Source organism: Taudactylus pleione, unplaced genomic scaffold (assembly GCF_031769625.1).
Source record: "Taudactylus pleione unplaced genomic scaffold, aTauple2 ptg000667l, whole genome shotgun sequence".
NCBI classification, from domain to species: domain Eukaryota; kingdom Metazoa; phylum Chordata; class Amphibia; order Anura; family Myobatrachidae; genus Taudactylus; species Taudactylus pleione.
In genome coordinates, this window is record NW_028285069.1 from 2,653,190 (window position 1) to 2,671,440 (window position 18,251).

General features: G+C 48.8%; 1 protein-coding gene and 1 non-coding gene across 5 annotated transcripts in view; both read left to right on the forward strand.

Moving 5' to 3' along the window:
* The window catches only part of CEP295 (centrosomal protein 295), a 102,940-nt gene that overhangs the window by 41,763 nt on the left and 42,926 nt on the right, over positions 1-18,251 (forward strand). For all 4 annotated transcript variants that reach the window (XM_088455723.1, XM_088455726.1, XM_088455724.1 and 1 more), the window contains exons 16-20: positions 11,737-11,937; positions 12,630-12,839; positions 14,167-14,264; positions 14,648-14,765; positions 16,705-16,920. In XM_088455723.1, coding sequence (XP_088311849.1) covers positions 11,737-11,937; positions 12,630-12,839; positions 14,167-14,264; positions 14,648-14,765; positions 16,705-16,920 — 843 coding nt within the window. The remainder of the gene's footprint in view (positions 1-11,736; positions 11,938-12,629; positions 12,840-14,166; positions 14,265-14,647; positions 14,766-16,704; positions 16,921-18,251) is intronic.
* LOC148478273 (small nucleolar RNA U2-19) lies at positions 14,334-14,403 on the forward strand. Its single transcript, XR_015872421.1, has one exon. It is a non-coding gene; the product is annotated as a small nucleolar RNA U2-19 (small nucleolar RNA).

An 18,251-nucleotide genomic window follows, 5' to 3' on the forward strand; every position in this document is an offset into this window, starting at 1 on the left:
AGACCGTTATTGTCATATCCATCCGCTCAGGATGATGAAGATGACGGCTCGTCTGAGGGCGAAATTGTAGATTTTTCGGACACTGACACTCCTCAAGTAGGGTCAGAGGCTATGTCTAGTATTTACATTCCATGCCTCATACGGGCAGTCCGTGCGGCCATGGTAATTACGGACGACAACTTACCGGCAGCGCCTACTCATGCTTATTTTAAAGAGGTTAAAGGAGCTGCAGCAGTATTCCCTCTTTCTACTTCAGGGTCCATAGGGGGTCCACAGGGTTGACCTTGGGGTATAGGTTGGGAACCAAATCCGGGCACCACGCAGTTAAAGCTTTTAGCTCCCAGGATGCACTTGGGTCCACTCTCCCTATAACCCCACCCCCAAGCCAGAGGCACCTTAGTTTAAGTTGGTGCCCGGCCGGAATCGGGTCACCGTTTAGTGCAGTGGGGAGCTGATTAGCAGCCCCTAAGCTTTATTTTTTTCTAAAGGACAGTTTTTTAATTTTCCTTTGGATTCTTCAGAGCGGCAGCGTCAGACTGTCCATAGGACGTCTAAGCTGCCGCTCCGTCACCCCGCTGGCGCTGAGACGCCAGTACAGATCTGGGGATCTCAGCGGGACCCCAGAGTCTACTAGCCGGACTCTGCGGACGCCCAGGACTGCTGCCGGATCCACGGGGAGCAGGTAAGGCGCGGGTCACCGGTTGCGGTGATCCGCGCATTTGAAATGCAGTCCTGTGCCTCCGGTCTCTGGGGACAGACCGGAGGCGCCGGCAGTGGCGGCGGGCCCCCCATACCCCGTGTGTCCACTAGACCACCAGGGACTTAGTGTTCGGTGCAGGGAGCCGGCGTCCCGGGGGTTAATAGCCGGCCAGGGGAGACAGCCTTCCCTGTTACAGCGGCTCCTCCCCTCAGCTCAGCGCGCCTTTTCAGTATCTATAGTCTGGCGTCGCTGAGCTGCTTCCTCCTCGGGCCACGCTTCTTCTGAGGTCTCCAGCGGCCATTTTCTCTGTGGTGCAGCAGAAATCTCTGGAGATGGCAGTGAGTCCAGTCCCCCTGCGTACCTCACCATCAGGTCAGTGTACACAGCGCTGTAGCCTTCCCAGACACTGAATCTGGGCAGTTGAATGCAGTGTAATAGTGCAGTATATTATATGACATGTTTATGTATATATGTGTATATCTGCATTGTATGTGACTTATGCTAGTGCTGACTGTACTTTATTCTCTCACCTGTCAGTGTATATCTATCCCTTTCCTTATCTGCCCTAATACAGCTGTACTTGGGGTGGTTCTGAGACCTCACATTTATATACTTGTTAATATTTGTGAGGTTTGTCACATACTGTTGCGTGCTGCACGTTGCCATATTTTGAGTGGAACTGTGTGTTGCATACGCTGAAAATGGGTCCCTGCAGCTAATTTTTAGTATCAGTCAGGACCAGTATAGCGCTGCTTGATCACAAGGCTTGGTCAGATATGTCTGACCAGGAGATAGAGCGTTATACTGCACCCATTTTTACTATCCTGCAAGCCATGTGCTGCAGGTGTTAGTGCGTAGGATTTAACTCTTAAAGGGTTCTGTATGTGGCGTCATCGGGTGCCGGCCCCTTTCACGACCCCCTTGGGCGTTTTCTTTTCTCGGGATCCTCTTAATTGCGGATCGCCGGGCGGGCCCCATTGTTGTACCTCACTTGGGGTTACTTCACCATACTGCCCTTTTTCATCTCGCAGTTTCTTGCACTCTTCCCCTGTGACACAGACTACCGCTCCCTACAGGGGTTTTTCGAGTATATGAATTCCCCCTGGTGCCACAATAGTCTGTCATGCCCCTTGCAGGGATTACCACAACAGCCACCCTGGGTGGATGTCGTTTTTCTATGAAACGCAAATTGGCGTGGTTGACGCCCCGTGGTTACTTCCCACTTGGCTCTACTGTGAACTGGATACTGTTTTGGGCTCTTTCCCTCTTACACGGGGGGAAGCCTATCTCAAGTATTATTATCCCTGTTTTAGGGCTGGTAGCAGGTCCATTCTGGTTAGAGTGAATGTTGACCTGCACCTGTATCATACACCCTCAGTATTACGTGCCTTCTGGGTCCCTGTTGCTGACTAGCGGGTGGATCGCATGGCGGGACTCTGGCTGTTGCCAGATATGAGGTATTACAACAGTGTTTGGTCTCCTGTCCCAAATTCCCTGAGGGTGATCATGAGCCCCTCCTGGGGTGGATGGGCGTGTTATTCGTCGGATTACAGACGTTACTACGCATCCCATTCCTGCGTGGTCGGATTCTTCTGATCCGTAGGTGGTAACTCTGCCTGAAATCAGTATACTCGCTTTCAGGGGTTGTTACCCATCCTACCATGGCTATAGCATGGTTGGTTAATACTATTGCATACTGAGCTGATGCATTTGTAATGTTTTTTCCCCTCCAACACGTCTGGGGTTCAAATGTATTTGGTCGCTCACGTAATATATGCAGTTGTCATAGGTGGACATGCCTATATTGGATACCAGCTCCTAACTTTCAGAGTTCCGGCTGCGACGGTATTCTCCGTAATACCCTATGGCTGCGCTCTGGGAATGCAGAGGTGCAGATACCATCTATAGGGTATATCTTGTTGGGTCCTGACCTTGACAGTGGCAGTACAAATTTCCCGCCGTCAGCTATGCTCACAATAGGGCCTCAGACTATTAAGTCTTTTTGTCCTCTGGGTCAGCCTAAAGGTCTGTTTCTTCATAGACTGTCGGCCTTTACAAGGGCCGACATATCCAGTTCCGAGCAGGCCTGGACTGCCAGCCGATCCTGCTTCTGAACCTACGGATATATCGTCAGCCTGACGAGACAGGCCTACCACTGGGAGATGGCGATTTCTCAGTTTGCCCGGTACTAGTGTCTAGTTGCCGCGGCTACGTGGGTAGGAGGGTACGCACTCTCTTTGCTCAGGCGGCCTATTTCCATGTGATGGTACTCAGGCCCTTATTCGGAACAGGGCCTTACAAATCCAGAAAGCTATACAGTTGTTGCGGTAAGCGGAGCTAATTGGGCCATCCCCACTTTCTCAGCAAGGGACTGGTTGTTCTGCTTTCTTTCTGGTGCGGTGGCTGAATGGTCCTCTTTGGCCTATTCTGTCTCATTTCCCTGAACCAGTTCCTAAAGCTACCTGGGCTCAGGAGGCAATCCCTATGCTCCATCATACTATGTTTGGAACCTGGGGACTTTATGGTATCACTGGATATACAGGACGCGTGCCTACGGGTACTTACAGAGACCTTACCTCAGCATGGACTGAGGTTTGCTGTATCACAGCACTTACGATTTTTCGGGCTCTGCCTGTTGGGACTGCTCTCAGCCCCACAGGGGTTTACCAGCGTTTTGGATTTTCTGACAGTTCTTCTGTTCAGTATATCCCAATGCTCCTGTACCTGGATGGCCTCCTGCTCTTAGCAGGATCACCGGGGTACTTTACAGCCGGGTCAGGTTGACTGTGGCTTCTTCAGGGTGCAGACGTTTAATCAATGGGGAAAAAGTCCTCCCTGCATCCCTCTCTGGGTATTCTTCACCTAGGAGCCCTGCTGGATTCTCAGAAACTGAGAATTCTTCTGGCGTAAGACGGCATCTCCACTCTTCCATTAGGAGTACATGGATGTCTGCGCAGTCGACATATGTCTTTACACTCTGGGATGCATGGTCCACTATTCAGTGTCTGCCTTTGGAAGGGTGGAATGGGCTTAGTTCCATTCCAGGCCTTTCCATAATTGGCTTATCTCCAGATGGAACAAGTTTTTTCTGTCTGATCACTGTTCAAACGATGATGCTCTCCCCGGAGGCAAGTCGGTCCCTTTTCGGGTGACTATGGCCATCTCGTCCAGGGTATTCTTTGCTAAGGACAGTGTCTGGTTCGCATCCATTTCAGTGCAGTTGGATGTCTGTCGATTCCACCCTGTCAATTAACTTGTTGGAACTTTAGCCTGTCTTGGGCCTTCACTCTGGCATAGCCCTTGTTTCCCGGTGAACCTGAAAAAGTTCAGTCCGACAGGGTCAGAACAGTGGCTTCCTTTTTAGCAATACTGTTCGTTGGGTGGCAATGTCAGGTATGTCATACATTCGGACATTGTCTGAGGGTCTCCTCCCGACCATCTCGACAGTGTTCATTTCAGGTGCTCTCCATTGGGAAGCGGGAGTCCTCAGCCGTCACAACGTGCATCCAGGGGACTAGTCTCTTCCCCAAGAGAGGTTTCATCTCCTGGTGAGCAGGGGAGGGGGGGGGTCCTCCTGAGGTGACCCTCATGACCTTCTGACTCTATCACACTATGGTGTTACAGCCCAACTCTGGGGATTCTGAAGCAACCTTCAGTGACTCTTTGTCGGTGAAGTGGTTCTTCCAATTGCGTACCTGTGTTCTCCGGTCTCCATTCTTCCTCGAGGGAAGTGTTTCAATCGAGACGGAGATGCTTTCCTGCTGGTGGCTCCTGATTGCCCCAGATGTCAGGGGTACTTGGTTTTTTGGAGTCTCTCCATCGATACTCCATTTCTGATGCTTCACTGCCCAGACCTGTTGTCTCAGGGTCCTGGGGTTTGCCTTGGACCTGGGTCGTTTGTCTTTGACTGCGTTCCTACAGTGGCCTTACGGCTTCCCTGGCTTTGTCATCGTTGGAATGATTAGAGCACATGGATCAGCTTTTGCTGGGACCTACCACAAACTGTGGCAGCCATAATTCTTATGGTATTATACCTGTCGATATGATCCTCTGGGGTCCAGGATTTCCAGATATTCTGGCATTCCTTCCGGCTGGCTTGGGTTTCACCCTCGGCCTGGACTTCCTGACAGTGCGGATCTCTACACTGTCAGTATGATTAAGATATGGAATTGCTCCGCTCTGATATCCAGTTCATCCTTTGGAGTGTTTTCTGGATTATGCCTCCATTTGTCCTCCCTAGGGACTCCTTGGGAGTTAGTAGTGGTTCTTCGTTAACTCCGGGGGAAGTTAATGGAACCGCTGGTTGTGATAGCCATTATAGGGTCTATTGCTTTGGCTTTTTCTCTTTCTCTCAGGGAGTTTATATCACCCAGGTGAGTGTCGGAATTGGGAGCGTTCTCATGTGGCTCCCTCTTCTGGAGGGCATCTTGTCAGGGTGTGAGTTGCTCTCACCCTGTGTTTCTTCTTAGTGATTTTTAGGTTCCATATTATTCTGGTACTTACGGTGAGGCCATTCAGTCCCCAGTCCTCTCGGCTGGTGTGGCCTCATTGACTGTGGTCCGGCCTCTATGGATTTATGTGATCCGTTCAGGTTCCTGACGGAAATCGGACTCCTTATTGGTGGTCTGAAATTTCTGGTTTTAACAGGAAAGGATGGCCGGCCTATGGCCAAATGTTGGCTGGACGGCCTCGTATGTCTTCTTCAGGGGCCTACCCATGGGTAGGCCTTTCTGTTGTTGATGCTTGTTTTTTCTCGGGCCATGTAACCCTCGTGGGTGGCTCGCTGTGGCGCCTTGGCTGTTTTGCCTTGCTAGATGGCCACGTGGTCTTCTGTCCACACCTTTTTAAGGTTCTAGGCATTGGTTTCCTTTGCCTCTCCGGATGCTTCCTTTTTGGCGGCGGATTCTCCTCTCAGCACAGGAGCGTCCCGACCTCCCTTGGTTGAACTGCTTTGGGACATCCCCAAGGTCAACCCTGTGGACCCCCTATGGACCCTGAAGTAGAAAACAAGAGATATGGTAAGAACTTACCTTTGTTATCTCTGTTTCTACGAAGTCCATAGGGTCCACAGGGCGCCCGCCCTGACGCACCTGGCTTCGAATGGGCTGTGTGGCTGGTCACCGGTTTTCAGTCTCCCATTTCTGTGAGTATGGTTATCGAGTGTTCCAGTTTTCTCTCTCTTTTTCTCTCCTCCGGCTACTTACAAACTGAGGTGCCTCTGGCTTGGGGGTGGGGTTATAGGGAGAGTGGACCCAAGTGCATCCTGGGAGCTAAAAGCTTTAACTGCGTGGTGCCCGGATTTGGTTCCCAACCTATACCCCAAGGTCAACCCTGTGGACCCTATGGACTTCGTAGAAACAGAGATAACAAAGGTAAGTTCTTACCATATCTCTTGTTATCTGGTCATCTAGTTGATCACATGGAGGAGTCCTGGAAATCTCCAGGAAAAAGGTTTCAACCTCACAAGCATCTGGCTCGTACATATCGCTTTGCGGAAGATTACTTCACTAAATGGGAGTCTCCTCCTCAGGTGGATTCTCATGTGACGCGCTTAGTAAAGAGCGCAACTTTGCCTATGCCGTCTATGGTCTTCTCTGACGGATACTACAGACCGTAAAGTGGAGGTGTGCCGTAAGTCTGTCTATTCCCTTGCTGGAGGAGCATCTAGACCAGCTATGGCTGTCTGCTGGGTTGCCCAGGCTATGGAAAGGTGGGCGGACGCTTTGGAAGCGTCATTTGCTTCTGAGGGTACCAGTGAACAGGTTGTGTTAGTGGGTAACCTTTGGGATTCCGCTACGTACATTACCGAAACCGCTTTGGACTTGAGCCTGCTTACTTCTAGGATTTCTGCGGCGGCTGTAGCCGCTCGACGCTCCTTGTGGTTACGTTCGTGGAAGGCGGACGCTGAATCCAAAAAAGGCTTGGAATACTTACCCTACAATGGGCAGGTCCTGTTTGGACAAGCTTTGGACAAAATAGTGGACACGTTGGCGGCTGCCAAATCTGCGTGTCTACCCTCAGCCCCGACTCCGTCTGGGTTTAAAAATCCGTCCTTTCGGCCCTATCGCCCTCCGGGAAAACCTAGGGTTCAGTCTTTTCCGAGTCCTTCAGGTCCCAAAAAGACCGCTAAGACCAAGAAGCAAGTTTGGAGTACCAGACGTCCAGCTGCCAAGCCGGACGACAAACCCTCAGCCTGACGGGTTGGGCCTTCCCTTGGGGGATCCCAAGGTGGGAGGCTGACTTCTGCAATACGCCCAGTGTTGGTTCAAAACCTCCACAGACACTTGGGTAAGGGAGGTGGTATCTCAGGGATATGCCCTCTCCTTCCGCAGAAGGCCTCCTCATCAGTTCTTTGTAACAGCACGTCCTTCAGATCCAACAAAGGCTCTAGCGATCCAAGAGTCGGTGCGTTCTATGCTTCAGATGGGAGTAATAGAACCTGTTCCGTTATCCCTGAGAGGGACCGGATATTACTCCAACCTTTTTCTGGTTCAAAAACCAAATGGATCATACCGACCTATACTCAACCTCAAGTCCCTGAACATATTTTTAAGCGTCCCTCGGTTCCGAATGGAGACTCTGCGTTCTATTGTTTTAGCTATGCAACCTGGGGATTTTATGGTGTCCCTGGATATTCAGGATGCTTACCTGCATATCCCCATTGCCAGGGTTCATCAGCGTTACCTCAGATTTACAGTGTCGGACCTCCATTACCAGTTTCAGGCTCTACCGTTTGGCCTTTCCACGGCTCCTCGGGTGTTCACAAAAGTAATGGCGATTATGGCGGCACACCTGCGGTTGCAGGGAGTTCGCCTGTTACCTTACTTGGCCGACCTTCTGTTGTTGGTAGGGTCGCCACAAGTCCTTTGCAGCCATCTACAACTGACAATATCTGTATTGCAGGCTCACGGCTGGATAGTGAATTGGAAGATGTCCTCTCTAATTCCTTCTCAGAGAATGGTCCATCTTGGGGCATTGTTGGACTCTCAGCAACAGAGGATCTTCTGGACAGAGGAAAAGATAGCCCTGTTGCAGTCCAAGATACGCAATGTTCTAAGCAGTCGCCGAGTGTCTCTTCTCTCAGCGATGAAGTTACTGGGTTCCATGGTGTCAACGTTCGACATGGTGGAGTATGCCCAGTTCCATTCCAGGCCTCTACAAATGTTGATTCTGTCCAGATGGGACAGAAATCCCCATCGAATAAAGACACAGATGATCAGGCTCACTCCGGAACTGCGCCTGTCTTTGACGTGGTGGTTACAAAAGTCTCATCTCAGCAGGGGACGTCCGTTTTGGATTTCGGATTGGGTCCTTCTAACAACTGATGTCTGCCTTCGGGGCTGGGGCGCTGTGACAGGCCCACACGTCTTCCAGGGACGGTGGACGTCAGAGGAATCGGACCTGCCAATCAATATATTGGAAATTCGAGCAGTGTTCAGGGCGCTGCAGCATACAAGACCGTTCCTGCTGGGGAAACCTGTGCAGGTTCAGTCAGACAACGCCACCACGGTGGCTTACCTAAATCGTCAGGGAGGAACTCGAAGCCAATCGGCTGTAAGGGAGGTGTCCCGCATTCTGACTTGGGCAGAAGGCAATCTTCCGGCCATTTCGGCCGTCTTCATTCCGGGTGTGCTCAACTGGGAGGTGGAATTCCTCAGCCGCCACGATGTACACCCGGGGGAATGGTCTCTTCATCAGGTGGTGTTCCAACTCCTGGTGGACAAGTGGGGGTCTTCCCGAAATAGACCTCATGGCCTCCAGACACAACCGCAAGCTGTGGGCGTACGGATCAGAAACAAGAGATGCAGGAGCTCTCCTGGTGGACGCTCTGTCGGCACGATGGAACTTCCAATTCAAGTACCTGTTTCCTCCATTCTCCCTGCTGCCTCGAGTAATTCGAAAGTTCAGGCAGGAAGGAGGCAAGATCCTGCTGGTGGCCCAGAAGGAGTTGGTACTCGGATCTCCAGTGTCTATCCATCGACACTCCTTGGCTGTTACCTCAGAGGGACCTATTGTCTCAGGGTCCTTGTCTCTACCCGGACCTGAGTCGGCTATCTTTGACGGCGTGGCTCTTGAGACTTCCCTCTTGAGGTCCAAGGGTTTCTCTAGAGCGGTGGTCAATATCATCATGTTACATGCTCGTAAGCCGGCTTCAGCTAGAATTTACCACAGGGTGTGGCATACCTATTTTGAGTGGTGTCACCCTAAAGCGTACGATCCTCACGAGTTTAGAATATCGAGTGTGTTGGCTTTCCTTCAGGCAGGCTTGGATTTAGGTCTACGCCTTGCTTCACTGAAGGTGCATGTTTCTGCCCTGTCGGTTTTGTTTCAACGAAGGATTGCTACGCGGCCTGATATCCGTACCTTCGCATCCAGCCTCCCTATGTCCATCCAGTAGCTCCATGGGATCTGGCTGTGGTCCTGAAGGCGCTACAGGATCCTCCATTTGAACCTATGGGTTCTGTGTATCTGAAATGGCTTACAGCAAAAACAGTGTTCCTTTTGGCTATTGCTTCAGCCAGAAGGGTGTCAGATTTGGGGGCTCTTTCGTGTCGTCCCTCTTCTAATTTTTCATTCGGATAGGGCGGTACCCGTCCCGATTTGCCTTTCTAAAGTGGTGTCTAGTTTCCACATTAATGAGGAAATTGTGGTCCCAGCTTTTAATTCATCTGATCTCACAGCTGGTGAGGCTTCTTTGGATGGTGGTACGGGCTCTGCGGATTTACGTGGACCGTATCAGTTCTTTGAGAAAATCGGACTTTGTTTGTCCTATATGGATTTCATAAGAGGGGTTGGCCTGCCAATAAACAGACTTTGGCACGTTGGATCTGCATGGCGATCTCTGAGGCATACACTCATGAGGGACTTCCAGTACCACCCTCTGTGAAAGCTCATTCTACAAGATCTGTGGGACCTTCGTGGGCAGCTCGACGTGGTGCTTCAGCTCTTCAGCTTTGTAAGGCGGCCACGTGTTCCTCTGTCCATACTTTCGTCAAGCATTACGCCTTTGACACATTTGCTTCTCAGGATGCTTCCTTCGGGCAGCGGATTCTCCTCTCGGCATAGGAGTTTCCCCTCCCTTGAAGGATACTGCTTTGGGTCATCCCCAAGGTATCCCTGTGGATCCCTAAGGACCCTGAGGTAGAAAACAGGAGGTATGGTAAGAACTTACCTTTGTTATCTCCGTTTCTACGAAGTCCTTAGGGTCCACTGGGCGCCCGCCCTGACGCCCTGTGCTTCCGTAGGGTGTTGTTCTGGTCACCAGTTTCTGTCTCCCTTTTCTATGAGAATGTGAATCTTGTGTGTTCCAGACTTTCTTCTACCTTTTTCCTCTCTCCCGGCCTATGGCTTGATACTAAAACTGAGGTGCCTTGGCCTGGGGGCGGGGTATAGGAGGGGGCCCGGGCATCCTGGGAGGACATCTTTAACTCTGTGGTGCCCATGGCTGGAGCCAAGACCTATACCCCAAGGTATCCCTGTGGACCCTAAGGACTTCGTAGAAACGGAGATAACAAAGGTAAGTTCTTACCATATCTCCTGTTATCCCTAGGAGGCAGTGCCCTGGGGGAACAAAGTTTTACTCCTCTCAATTATCCCTCATCCTGCTAAATTACAACTAGCCAAGCAAGGAGAGAGCATACAGAGCTCACCAATCCTGGGTAGGTTGGACTTTACCCCGCAAAGCCTCTGTAACCCAGTGTCCTCTTGATCGGATATTTCTTTGTCGGGAGGGAGAGACGCACTGACTCCTCAAAGCCAACCTCCACAAGAGAGCACCAATACCGAAGAATAAACAACCACTTAGAAGACCTTCCCACTAAATGTGTCTTCTGCAAAGGTAGCAGTATCCCCTCTGTAAAATTTTGATAAAGTATAGGAGGTATGACCAAGTGGTCGAACTGCAAACCTGGTCCTTCAACATCCCATGAAGAACAATAATGACATGGCCAACCTCCTTGGTTGATTGTGCAGTCTACGTAAAGGGAACGGGTAGCCCACCATCATAGATTAGGCTGGTACTGACATCTGTCCTTATCCACTGGGAGATGAACTGAGATGAGGCACTGCATACCTTCCGGGAAAAAAAGGAATTTTTGTACTTCCCATTAAATCTTTTTCTCGGATTCCATCTGGGGGACACTGGACTATGGGTTGCTCGAGTGGACCTGGTGGCTGCATCTACCATTACCCCTACAACTACCATCAGGTCTATGCAACACCAGGAGGGGTAGTCAGGACTGACAGGTTACTGATGGCAACAGAAACACTAAGACACCTTTTAAGGTTCTCCACCTTCCGGGTGGCAAAGCCAGTCCCATGCAGTCCCAAGTACAGATCACCGATGGAATCAGTTGGAGGGATTGAAGGCCAAATTGTACTAAGAACAATTCTTGTCAGTACTTTTCTCACGTGTGGGACCCACATGGAGCTGCACCCTCTAAGTTGGAGCCTTTGGGATATATTTGCTGGGTACTAGTACATTAACAGAACCTTACTCTGCATCTTAAAAAGGCTAAACAAGGGAACCTGGGCCTGATTCAGATGTGGACGATAACGCAGCCGTGACTGCGTTCTTTTACGCAGCAAGACTGTGTCTTTATGCTAATGCCGCAGCTTATGGATTCGTACAGACAGAAAAAAATTAAAAGTGGTAAAGACCTTTACATTAACATCAGAATAGTAATTCTCTCATGAAAAAAATTTGCGTAAACCTCTATTTCAACCAATCCCACAAGCTGCTACTTTCCCCACTGTTTGTGTCCCCATAGAGTCCCAGACAAAGGGATTTAACGGGGAAGTTCAAGATTTATTTTTTAGAGTTTCTTTGGTGTGTACGGGGTTGAAAGAATCTAGATCTAATTTTTACATGCGCACCATTTTTAGGGGTAAGTGTCCTTTCTAAATGACGCAAATGTATGATTCTTTTTGTAGTTTGGCCATGTTGACTTGCATAAATGTTTCAGAAGATTCCTCGTGCGCCTAGCAACTTTACTGTTGGCATAAATATATGACAAAATGGGCTCTCTCCCCTGTAGACATAGAGCAGAGTAACAGTGGGCCGATGAGACCTCCAGCAAGAGAGCAGAGATGGAGACCTTCAAAGCCACCTGTTACAAAGACCAAATTAGGGCCGTTCCTGGAGCAGCACGAGCTGAGTGCCATCATGGAGCTGGAGACACCCACTAGTGGTCGGCATTCTAGCACGGGATTAGATGACCAGAAGGAAACCCATATAGGTGAACATAAATAAAATGTTGTGTGATTTGGTTTTGCGGTGTATGCGTTCAGAATGTCAACAGACACAATGTCGACACGCGTTTTTATCATGATGTTAGGGCAGTGGTTCCCAAATTGTTTTGAATCATGGCGCCCTAGTGTATCAGCATTGTTTTCATGGCACCCCTAAGCTAAAAGTTTGGTGTTGTGAAATTCAGAAAAGTGTATTGAAGTAGTAAAGTGAAGTAAATTGTGCTGACCTGTCACCCTTAGCTTTGGTTATATAGTGGTGGACGGGTTTGTGCTTCTGTTTGTGCACATATTTACCTTACATTAACCATAAAGAATTGTATTTGGTGCTGGACCACCAACCTGAGACGACACCCCTGCAAGTGTCCCGAGACACCCCAAGGTGCCATGGCGCACAGTTTGGAAAACACTGTGTGTTAGGGTTTGCTGAAAGCCCTTTGGGAAACTGCATGGTCAGCCTCAATATTCTAGCTATGTCAAAATTCAGACCATGTTCACATTCTGATGTCACCGTTCTGAATGTCAGTGTTTACTACCACACAAGGTTTTGCCGGTGTTTACTTGTCCAGATGTGTAGATACAGACATTCTGTCATCCACTTCTACTCACTTTGGTCAAACCTATATTTATTACTCTAATAGGGCACCTACTAAAAAGGGTTTGTTTGCCCAACTCCAAATAGGTCTGAATGATAGATCTGGAAGAGAGGAATCTGTGAGCCATGACCCAGAAATTGAAAAGAAAAGCAGGGACTCTACTCACCTGGACCTATCAAGACAATCGACCAGCAGCAAGGACCAGAGTTGTAATGACAGTGCAAACCAGAGCCGCACCAAGTTATCCTGGAGAGAGCTGCTGTCTCTAGAGGCCTTGCACGATCCGAATGGCTCAGGTAACCCCTCTCTACCCGTTTCTCTTCAATCAGGGACCGTAAATTCAAACTGGTGACAGGCCACTCTCTGCCATTGTGGTGATAGTTATGGAGATATGATGTTTTACCGCAATGGGGATGGGGCAGAGTTACATGTAAGTCCGTTTTGCAGATGTATTATACAATTTGTAGCACTGTGCACGCTCTGCCGCAGAACACACACATCAGAGTTATGTGCATCTCTTTATGCAGCTGAATTGTTTCCAGACAGATGTCTTGCGCCAAGGATGGGACTGGTGCAAAATGTGCACTTATAATGAAAACTAAGCACACGGATAGGGACGGTGTAGGTTCAGAGATGCATATAGCCCTGCATGTGGGTGATTATATATGCATCAAGCACGCAACGCAAAAGTACTTGTGGCCGTTTTACATTCAGCACTGTATCGGCACCAAGCTGAGCAACCGAGGCATTATTTGCACCAAGACTATGTACTATTTCTATGTCTCATTGATTACATTGCTCTTCAGTTATTGTCAGGGTTTTCTTCCAAATTCTTAGTTTGATAACTAAAATTTCTTCTTCAGGGTCCATAGGGGGTCCACAGGGTTGACCTTAAGGTATAGGTAGGGAACCAAATCTGGGCACCACGCAGTAAAAAGCTTTCAGCTCCCAGGATGCACTGGGTCCTATCTCCATATAACCCCGCCCCCAAGCCAGAGGCACTTCAGTTTAAGTTGGTGCCCGAAGGAGTCGGTCACAGTTATCGCAGGGGGGCTGATGAGCAGCCCCTAAGCTTAATTTTCTTTTATGAGTGTTAATTTTATTTTTATTTTAGAACTAGTCAGAGCGGCAGCGTCGGACTGTCCATTGGACGTCCAAGCTGCCCCTCCTCCACCCCACTGGCGTCGTGGCACCAGTACAGATCTGGGGATCATGGCGGGACCCCGGAGTCTGTGCTAACCGGACTCTGCGTGCTCTCAGGACTGCTGCCGGATCGCCGGGGAACAGGTAACCCTGTGTACCCTATGGAGAGATAATAAGGGTAAGTTCTTACCATATCTCATTTTTTTTTTTTGTAACAGAGTAGGTAACGCAACGAATGCCTTGTTACCATCCGAAACTGAACATGTAGCCACACTCGTCTTCTTCGATTATAAAATTACATTTTTCTAGATGGACTGTAATAAAATTATAGTAACAAAGTGTAATCCTCTTTTGCCGTATATCTGCCAAGAATGTGTATTTCATAGTGTGGAGTATTTTTATGTTATGTGTAACCTGAGAGTCTCTATGGCAATGTAGAGGGGGATCATCAAAGTCTGATTTGTTTCTTCTTCCATTCAGGTACTCCGGCCGAGCGCAGGAATCTGTCTGGTTCCTCCGCTAATAACAGCGATGCGTTTCTCAAACAGTGGTCAAACCAGGAGGTTGCTAATTGGCTTGTAAGTATAGTAAAATAAGTAAATTGTTTTAAACAATTGGTTCTACTATCTGAGGTCATTCTGAAAAATGATCAATGATGAAAAATAGCCAAATCTGATCTCCAGCCTAGCTGGGTACATGATCTTGCATGACCTGGGAAGCAAAGGTGTGTGTGTTTGTGTGTGTGTTAATGTCACGCAAGTCTGTGATTGGCATTTGAGTGAGATGGGAGTGTGTTTTGTATACATTTGTTTTTGTTTTATCTGAGCGATGATGAAAGTTCACACTCACCAGGATATAACCATGGCGGTTTCTACACTTGATCTGAGCTCAGGTTGTCACTAGGGAGGTGTGTAATGCTCCCTTATCGGTTGGGCGGTTACAGCAGTGTTTGTCCGTGTAGGGGAACGCCGCACATGGAAGCAGCCCAGATGCCATCTGTGACTATTTGTCTACAACGACCATATCCACCGGCAGTTTCCTGACGAGCGAGAAGACTGATTCAAGTCCTGTGAACTCCGGTGTGTGTTTTCAGTCTGTTTTCAATGCTGCCCCTGTCTTACAGCAGTGTCTTGTGCCTCATGCCTCCATTGATGTCACTATTTCCTATTGAATGAAGGCAGTATTCTCGTGTTCAGTCTACAAAACGGCTTACACTTCCTGTGTGCAGATGATGGGTCTACTTTAAGAGTTAACTTAAGTGGTAACAGATGATCCTTACATCTCGAGCACCCTGCAAACTGCTACTTAACCTGTGCAGCATTTGGGAGAACAAAGTTTCAAACCGCAGCGATCGTTCTCATCTGCCCCAGCCCGAAGCCTTCTCTCTTGACCATGAACAGTAATTCTATTCCTTAATGTCACAATCAGGCATAAACTCCCTTTATTGCCTGCTCATCCTCATATAGTGACTCCATGGGGGGAATTCAATTCAACGCGCTATTGAATAGCCACGGGAGGGACTCCCGCAGCTAGTCAATACACCGCGCTGTTTGGGCGCGCTAAGGATTTATTCTCGCACCCTCCTGGGGATGCGAAGAGAAATCCGACAAAAGTGCCGGGTTCTCGGCTGTTTTTCTACGTAGCGCGGCGATAACAGCCGCGTGCCCGGCACTTTGGTCAGAGGATGGCTGTTACTGCGCCTTAACACCCTTGTTAAGAGGCGATGACCACGATAACCGGCATTCTCCGACCACACAGCGCACTGAATTGAATGGCTCCGGGAGCTCGCTACCGGCGCTATTCAATTTACGTTGAATTAAACCGCCCCCTATGGAAGATGCAGAGACTGTGCATGGGGGGGGAAACACATGAAGTGGGCGTAGGGTGGCGAGCTTGCTACGCTGCTGATGGCATATTAGTTAGCGTGCAAATGGAAAATTAAAATAAAGGAGAGCAAAGCTGTAATTAGTATTTCCATTCACAATTATAAAGAGCTATTTCATGCAGTAACTATTAGGCTTTAGTGCAGAATACAGGTTATAGGGCTCCATTTACTAACGAGTTTCAGCTGTTTAAACTCGTTAGTGATGGTAAATAACTGATCCTGATGTTTAGGGTGTGTTTACGCAGCGCTATTTCTTAGCGTCTCGCCATGGTTATCAGATGGTCACCTTTATGAACGAACGGTAATAATAACTTACCGTTCGTTTTCAGTAAAAAAAATTGCCAGGTTCAGGTGTCTGTTAAACAGCGCTCACATGCGCTGCAGTCCCGGCGGCCAATCAGAGGCCAGCAGATGGTCATGCTGGCCCCCTCCCCCAGTGCACATCTACCGCAAAGCCCCCATTTTACCCCCACAGTATATTCCGCCCTCCGAGTCCCGCAGCAGCCCAGCACGCCTTAGTTCCTTGCTTGGCAGTAGCTGCAGCCTCCCTCCCCAGTCCAGCAAACAACACCGTATGCTGGGCTGGGAGGGGAGGTTGCTGCAGCTGCCAAGCAGGGATCCTAGAGGTGAGCAAAACAACATATTATAGAAAAGCCGGCCGGGAACCATACAAGCCCTCCAAGTAACCCACCATAATAATGTTCGCCGGTCTCACGACACGGCGCATGCGCCTAATACAGAAGATAATAAACCACAGCTTTGTCAGCGCTGTTTGGACAGATAAAACAGCGCTGACAGGGTTTTTAACACTAGCGCTCACCGGGGAGCAGGTGGTTGTTAAATACCAGCAGAATAGCGGGAAAAAAGCGCAGAGAATGAAAAACTAAAATATCACTCGCCCTCAAACTCGTTTGTAAATGGAGCCCTATGTCCTTGCTGCTGTAGTACTATCAACATCAGTGTAACATGAGGACAGATATCGCAGGACTGACCATGAGTTGAATGGTAGCAGCAGACAATTTTACTACCTAATGTTTGTACGTGTGACTCAGAATAAGGCCCTTTGTTTGTAGACTATATAAAATAACCTAGCATTGTCTATATATATATATATATATTTTTTTTTTTTTAAGACGTCTTATCGGAACTTCAGAGATGTAACTATTCTTTTATTGCGGGAGGGCAAGATGGCTGCTCCAGCCCGTCAGCAGCTGCAGGCATAATTCATCCTGAGACTAGGTGGAATAATTACATGTCCCCGGTAGAGAGCCACAGTCCCATCCAGCAGATCATCGAGAAGTACACCAAAGACCTCAGTGCTTCTCTACAAAGGAACTTCAGCTTTCACTGTAAGTAAACCTTTACCTACGTATATATGGGTTGGAGGAATCTGTAACTTCGTTAGACTATTGCTATTTTTAGTGAGTGAGACCCCCCCCCTTGTGTAGCAATTAGGTGGGAGTTCCCTTTCTTAGGACCCCATAGATAACCAGTCAGGGGAGATGGATTATACGATGTGCTGGGTAATTCACATCTGTATTGGTTGTACTGTTTATTCACAGCATCGTAGCTGATTAATACAGTAGGACAGCTCTCTTTCTCACTGTTCTGTCCATGCTGCTGTCATACATGGTTCAAAGGCTTTTATCAGTGTGGACAGTGCCCGTAAATGTATTGCTGGAAATAGGAGAACAGGGCTTAGAGGTGGTGCTGTCCTTAGGTCCTTAGAGTATATCGCCAGTTACTAGTGCAGCTATTAGGCTACTTTCTTATGAACTTTGGTTCAGTTTTGTACTTGTCACATTCCTATATATTACTGCTCTAAAATGTGCATGCGAACACACAACAGGCGTTTGAGATTTTCCTCTTTCATCCATGGATGAACACTGGGGTACAGCATGTAAGGCTGCTCCTCCTCTTTCAGTCTGTGGATGCATACTGGTCCTGTCCTTTCTTCTCCTGATTCTATGTCTGAAAGGTGCTACAAGCCTGTTCCAGGTGCCACTCTTAAGTAGATCTGTGCCCAGTTTGGTGTGGATGCCCGATGTGTGGCAGGGGACCAGCTGGAGAGCTCATGTTCGGGGACGACCCTCCCTTCTCTGTTCCCCTCACAGGGATCATCTCGTCCTTCCCTGAGCCTCTCACCCAGGTTCATTCGTGTGTCTCCTCTGCCATACCTGACGAGCCAGCTTGGATTCAGGGCCTGGTTAGAATGCTAGAGGGTCCTGGTCTAGAGAGGTAAACAGCCACAGGTAGCTATCTGCTTATCTTCAGGGACCAGTGTCTCTATTCCACCACCAACGGGTGTGCGAGAAATCGTAAATCTGAGTTTCACACTCACTCACAGATGATATAGCCATTGATCTTTGTAGAGACTAGACAAAACTTTTTGCCATTCCCTTACTTATTTCCACAGGAGTCATTATCCCAGTCCTGGTAGAAGTAATGGGTGTTTTCTCAAATGGAACAGGCTTAGCTCATGGTGTCCCTGGACATCATGGATGCATGCGTGCATGTTCCAGTCTGGGAAAGACACCAGTGCATCCTAAGGTTTTATTAATCGTTACCATTGCTTTCTGTTTTGGGTCCTACTAATTGGCCTGGTGACACCAGGCCATCCTCCAAAAGTCTTCGTCCTGTGTCATGCCAAAACATCAACATTTTTGGGTCCATGGCCAGA